Source organism: Humulus lupulus, chromosome 5 (assembly GCF_963169125.1).
Source record: "Humulus lupulus chromosome 5, drHumLupu1.1, whole genome shotgun sequence".
Classification (NCBI taxonomy): Eukaryota; Viridiplantae; Streptophyta; class Magnoliopsida; order Rosales; family Cannabaceae; genus Humulus; species Humulus lupulus.
Genome location: NC_084797.1, coordinates 172,278,456 through 172,285,435, shown reverse-complemented (window position 1 = coordinate 172,285,435; position 6,980 = coordinate 172,278,456). Strand labels below are relative to the sequence as shown.

Genomic DNA, 6,980 nt, shown 5'->3' with positions numbered 1-6,980 from the left:
TTTGAATATATATATATTTTGGATTGTAAGTAATTTTTAACTAGCATATAAATAAATAAATAAAATAGACTATTTGTTCTCTAGACACTAGACACTCTAAATTATTTAAAAATTTTCGAAATATATGCTATGGTTACAACACCTAAAATAAGACTATCTTACAAGTGCCTTACCATAGTTTGTCTTACTTATAAAATAAATAAAAAAGAGAGTGTGAAAAGGACTAATTTGCCTATAGCTTGAATAGATAGCTTATCCCTTATCTTCTGTTTCTACAATCTTTTGGGCTTACAAAACAATGGCGGCCTTGGAAGCTTCGCTCTCTATCTGTTCATTTTACTCCTCTTCTTCGTCTTCATCATCAAGCACCAAACTCACCTCTTTGCCTAAAACATTAGCCTACCCTTTAAATCTCAACTCTCCTAAACCTACCATTGTTCTTCCCCACAAGTCATTCTTTTCTCCTCTCTCAAGAAAACCCTGGTTCGAACTATGCTGCGCGGTTCAGGAAATTTCCGTAGAAGAAAACCCAGAAGAAACCCAGGTCGAAAACCAGAAGAGGAAGCTATACGTGGTCAATCTTCCCTGGTCGCTCACTGTAGTAGATATAAAAGAACTCTTTGGGTCCTGTGGGACTGTCTCGGACGTTGAGGTTCTATTTTTTTTTTTTTTTGGTCACTGCCTCCATTCTCATTTTTTCTTAAGCTCAGTTTTCTGGTTTTGTCACAATATTTCTCTTTGCATTTTGTTTTAGATCATAAAGCAAGAAAATGGAAAGAGTAGAGGCTTTGCTTTTGTGACAATGTCTTCTGGGGAGGAAGCTCAGGCTGCTATTGAAAAATTTAACCTTCAGGTTAATTAGCTTATTTTGGTTTGTAATCATCATTCTATATTTATATAATTTGATTATTACGGTTTTAATGAGTGAATTTCTTCCCAGATACTAGATATTATTCAAGAGCCATGAAAGTTTGTTTATTCTTTATTGGAATAGTTTAATAATTTCTTCGTTATGCTAAATTAATAGATTATTTTTTTATATTAATTCTAGTTTCATCATTCTTTAGCAAAAAACGAAAAATAAATGTAATGTGTGCTCATACGTATAGTAGACATTTAATTCATGCACTCAACTTTGCTTTTGGCGCCCATACATTATTACTTTGTGGTAATTTAGTTCTACGCGTGACTTCACTGACTTGTATTGTGTTTCAGTTTGATGAGTTAGTTTTGTATCAACTTTTACTTGGATCAAATTACCTCCCCACCTTGATAGTATTTTAAAATGTAGACTTAGGGAGTTTTGGTTGTTTCAAGTTGAATGAATGGTTATTCAGTTTAGAAAGATTACCTACAGAATTAAGATTGGCTATTTCAGCTCCAAGTAATGAGAAAGCAATTTAGAAATGGCTATGATGTTTGAGAATTAAGACTTTTTTGCAGTTTCAGTTTCAATTTATGAGAAAGCAGTTTAAAGAAATGGGTGCAGTTGAGCTGTATACATAAAAACAATTTCTTGTTGAATCAGTCATTTTGATGTTTTTTTAATTTATTTTTGTTAACAGTTGATGAGCTTACTGTTTGGTACTTGTAAATAGATCTTCGTGTGGTACTATTTGCCGACTTCCTATTTTAATATAAAGAAACTTATATTTAAGATTGCAATGTGATAATACCAGCTTTCTATTTTGATTTTGTATGTATTTCTCACAAATGGCAACACATTGGTGATTCAGGAAATATCAGGCAGAGTAATCAGGATTGAATTTGCAAAGCGATTCAAAAAACCATCACCTCCACGTCCTCCTGGCCCTCGACCTGGAGAGACACACCATAAGCTTTATGTGTCTAATCTTGAATGGAAAGCAAGATCAACCCATCTTAGAGATTTATTTTCTGAAAATTTTAATCCAGTTTCAGCCAGGGTTGTCTTTGATGCCCCTAAAGGAAGATCTTCTGGGTATGGGTTTGTCTCTTTTGCCACGAGAGAGGAAGCAGAGGCTGCATTATCATCTTTGGATGGAAAGGTAATAAAGTTGATCAGTATATTAGACTTTTTAGTATTTTCAGAGTTTAGTTAGGTTACTCAACTTACTAAGTCCTTTTTCGATTGATTGTTTGAATATCACAACCCGAAATATTTTACATATGAACATGCATTGTAGGACTTTTATATACCTTGAATGAAATATTAGCAATAATGTGTTATAGATGTCTGTAAAAGAAAAAATAAAAAGGAATGAAAAGTGAGGGAGGGAGAGAAGAGAATCTAATTTTATGTATCTGCTACATTTGTATAGTCAAACACAGGTCTACACATATTGTTGCCCCCTTAGGTTCATTTTGTTTGGTTGATTCTCAAAATGCATGCAGAGCATTAGATTACATTTACTTGATTCAAAGTCCAGCATCAGGACCCTTTTCAGTTCGATAAATCACATAAATTACATGCTTTAGTTACTCATACTTAATGTTAGACTGTGGAGAAGTATTTCAACCGTCTAGTGTTCCTGTTGTAGGAATTGTTGGGCCGACCACTTCGCTTAAAGTTTAGTGTAAGAAATGTGGATAAATCTAAAAGACAAAAGGGAGAGGGGATGACCGTAGAGGGTCAGACTGAAAGCCAAAAGGAAGAGGAAGTCACCTTAGAGGGTCAGTCCGAAAGCCAAACGAAAGGGGTTGTCACCTTGGAGGGTCAGACTGAAGAGTCCTAGATTCAAAGGTCCACTATGCTGATATATTGCTCAGAAAGTTGTGAAGATCAGAAATTTTTACCCAGTGCCCATGTGTGCGATAGAAAATTTTCACAGTTCTAAATTTTGTATTAATATTTACTTTCCTTCTCTTAGTATAGGGACTAATTTACACTACATTTTCACTAAAATGTTTACCATTGCTGAAGTACATGTTTCTTGCTCCAGTTCAATGAAAGGGTATAATGTATTAATACCTTAGAGTTAGGCATTAGTTGATGTTGATCTTTTCCACTTTTTTATATTCTTCCTCATTTATAAGAACCCAGTAGCCCATTAAATGTTGGAGTGAAATTAAGTGTGCCTTCACCACCGGCCCCAAGCCCCTGGAAGTTTCACAACAAATGCGGAGTACCAAGGCATCACACTCACACTACCTTTTTCAACATGTGTAATGTAGTGTTATATGGCAGTAGCTTTTTTTTTTTTTTTAGTTTGAAATTGTATCAACCAATTGCCTTCATATCATACATCTAAGAACCATGCATACGGGTATCGTGTGGCTCGGTTTTGATTGTAGTTACCAAATTTGACTACTCTAGCTAAAAAACACTACTCCAAATCCAAGATACTAATGTAAGGTGATCCTTAAACTTTCTTGTATTTCTTCCTGGTTTTTGTCTACTTTTGCAGGGGCACAAGGAAATGTGTAGGGCTCTGCAATTGTAACAAACTTCGTTCTTTTTATATCTCTATATGATGGAGGTGAGAATGTAAAACCATATTGTTATAGCATCTTCTCTCCCTTTATCTGTTATGGTCATGGACTTCCCTACCACAATAAGTTTCTCTTTAATGCTCACAGGGATTAGGTAGAATGGTTAGACTCGTGGTTCTCGAAGATTCTGAGTTCAATTCTTCACGAGTGGCTAAACTTATGTTTCCTATCTCCCAATGATTGGATTGAGGGTTCAGCTGATACACAACACAATTATTGCAAAAATATATATATATATATATATATATATATATCCCTTAAAATTATTGCTGTATTTTGAAAGTTAGGGTGTTGATATTATTAGAATTAATTTTATGGGCCACCTTATCCTGCTAAGGTCATTTCTTTAAATATACATATAAATATCCTGCTTTGGTGGTATGATAATAATTATTTATATATGTGTTCTTATCTATTTTGTTTTAAATTGATAGATTCTCCAATACTATTTGTATGGCTGAGAAAATTTTGTTTCTACCGTTTGATGTTGAGGAAATTATAAAGATATCATAGCTCTTACTTGTGACCATGGAATTTGTATCTGTATCTACCAACTGAAAAGGGTTATCATATTTAATTAATTCAATGGCTATCAAGTGCATGCGTGTTTCTAAATTTAGCTGGTCTGTCTATGTTTTATGTCTTCGTAAAATGTTTTAGCTTTGTTAGGTATCTTCGTTGTGGAATATTTGTTTTTTGGAAGGAAATCTTGGATATTTTCTTTAGCAAAATATCACTTTATTTGATTGATTAAGTTGAAAAATGACACGTAGAGATCTACCTCTTCTACCACATTTTTATTCCTTTCCTTCTTTCTTGCTCTTTTTATAACATTTGACGTCAATAATAAATGTGGAGTTTGATTACATCAATCAAATTAAATTTGTAACTATTAAGTTCAAGATTGAAGAAAATTGTAGTAGCTTGGCAAGTTTTGGAAGAAATTCCAATTTTTAAGCCTCAAAGGTGGAGTGCAGATATATCAATAGGGAAATTTCAGATTGTATGCTTGATAAATAGTACTAATTAAAAAAAATGTTAGGCATATTAAAATTTTCAAAATAATATTATATTTTTGCACTTTACCTGTTGACTATCGATTAAGTCAACAACACAGAGTCCTTAAAAACGATGGAAATAAGATGAACTGAACTCAAGAAGGTAAACAACACCAAGATTTATAGTGGTTCGACCCCAAAGAATGGTAATGACCTACGTCCACTTCATGTTCTTATTAATGTAGAACTCTAAAACCTGCAATCAGTGAACTAGGGTTCACGAGTTTCACAAGCTTGGAGGTGAGTACAAGTTTAGTGGATAAAAACACTATAGTTGTCTCTTGATTACAAATGATTCTCTCTGACTATAAAAAATCGCCCCCTCCTCAATGAATCCCACGAGTCCTATTTATAGGCTCAGGATGTACATATGAGTCTATGGGCCATCATTAACTTGTGTTACAAGCATATTTGAATAATAACAGAAATAACGATATTTACGTATAAAGAGAATTAAATATCCTAGAAATATCTAATTCATAACTGCATTTGAATTCTGGCTTCAGTCATACGAGCTTATCTGGTTGCATATGTCAGCACATCAACTTCCCTATTACTCAGCATGTCCCTCGTGCCTATCGGGCATCATAATTTCCCTTTAATTTACTGGTCGTTGGTCGACCAGACTTTCATAAAAAAAGAGTCATGTGCTGCTCACATGCACCTTGATCGTGCCACGTCATCAAGCAAATATTTTTTGAGTAAATATTTGTCCCCCAAGTTTATTTTAATGTGATCAGCATTTAATAAACTTGCTCGACCAGCCATCCAGCTGATCTGTCACATCTGTCAGTACTTACTGTTGACTGTGTTTTTAGCCAACGACGTGAGAACGTCAAATACGACAAGCCTTCAAGAGAATGTAAAACGACACAGACAGTTTATGAACAAAAAGTAAATAACACAAGAGATTTTTATAGTGGTTCAGCCCCGATTGTCGGTAATAGCCTAGTCCACTTAGAGTTGTGATTTATAGACCTATACTCAAGATTAGATGGACTGAGCCAACTGAGTTTCTTCAGTACAGATTGTGAAAATACAAGAGTTCTCTCAAATATCAGCACTTTCTCTCTCTAGAATACGCAGACCCAATTTTCTCTCTCTAGAAAGAAGAAGCAGAAGAATAAAACCCCTCTCTCATCCCATAAGCCCTCTATTTATAGGCTTAGGGTCATACATACGGTATCCCCTAGAACCGGGATATTTTATTATATTTATTACATTTAAATTACAAAAAAACATTCAAAATTCAAAATGTAACAAACCCCCCATTTGTGGGAAAAATGAGAGATTCCCGCATATCTTGTTGAAGTTGTTTATGGGAATCTTGACTTAGTCTCCTCTAGCTAGTTGATCCACCTCCTACTGACCACTCATGCAAGTGTTGGTCGGACGTGCATGGTGGTAGGACATGCATGGTGGTAGGACATGTTTTTGTGGGTCGAACGTGCATGGTGGTAGGACATGCACTTCTTTCCTCTAACATGGCACTCTCCTCTAGCATGCCATGTTTCTCCTTGAACCAATCTCCTTGGCTTCTAACCTCGGATAGGTCTGAGGCAACCTCCTTGGCATCTCACCCCGGATAGGTCCGAGGCAACCTCCTTGAAGCTTCTTACCTCAGATAGGTTCGAGGCAATCACCTTGAAGCTTCTCACCTCGGATAGGTCCAAGGCAACCTCCTTGGCATCTCACCCTTGGGGTCTCCTAGGATCACTCTCTTGGGGTCTCCTAGGACCACATCCTCCTTGGGGTCTCCTAGGACCACTTTCTTGAGTTCTCCTCGATGCACCCTCCTTAGCTCTCCTAGGATGCACTCCCCTTAGCTCTCCTAGAATGCATCCTCTTTAGCCTCCTAGGATGCACTCTCCTTAGCTCTCCTAGGATGCATTCTCCTTAGCCTCCTAGGATGCACTCTCCTTAGCTCTCCTAGGATGCACTCTCCTTAGCCTCCTGGGATGCATTCTCCTTAGCCTCCTCAGACCAAGGTGCACTTGGCTTGGTTATGACATCTTTCAGGCAGTCCAAATTCTTCGTCAGTCTACCGGGTCCCTTTATCACAACTCTGAGGAGTCAATGTATTAATTGACTATTAATGTGTCTTTTACTGACCATGCACTGCCACTTGTCACCTTTATTGCCACGTCATTGATCTCCAATTTTTGGGTATAACACTTACTTTTTCGAAAAAGCAAGTATTCACGACCTTTACAATTTCCCAGAAACGATTCGACGGTTATTGCTATTTCCCATGCAAAAACCCTCAAATCTCATCATTACTTTACATTAAGGCCTCGATCAGTATAAATATATATCCTTCAACTTCTTTTCATTTTTTACCCGAGCCTTCTCTCTCCTCAAGAACACTCAGAAAACCCTCCAAGAAAACCAGCATCTTCAGTTTGATCTGTGGCATCTACGATCAACTTCAAGCACCATTCTCGTGTTTTC

General features: G+C 36.3%; 1 protein-coding gene across 2 annotated transcripts; it reads left to right on the top strand.

The window, feature by feature from the left end:
* The first annotated feature begins 215 nt into the window (after window positions 1-215).
* Window positions 216-3,886, top strand: LOC133777861 (28 kDa ribonucleoprotein, chloroplastic). 2 transcript variants are annotated; one of them, XM_062217614.1, is made up of 5 exons: window positions 216-652; window positions 755-853; window positions 1,737-2,027; window positions 3,387-3,458; window positions 3,559-3,886. In XM_062217614.1, the coding sequence occupies exons 1-4, from the start codon at window positions 299-301 to the stop codon at window positions 3,420-3,422; spliced, it is 780 nt and encodes a 259-aa protein (XP_062073598.1). In that variant the 5' UTR covers window positions 216-298; the 3' UTR covers window positions 3,423-3,458; window positions 3,559-3,886. The 2 variants fall into 2 exon arrangements, with proteins under 2 accessions (XP_062073598.1, XP_062073597.1); XM_062217613.1 differs by lacking the exons at window positions 3,387-3,458; window positions 3,559-3,886 and adding an exon at window positions 2,520-2,954 and having other exon boundaries at window positions 218-652.
* The last annotated feature ends 3,094 nt before the right edge of the window (window positions 3,887-6,980 follow it).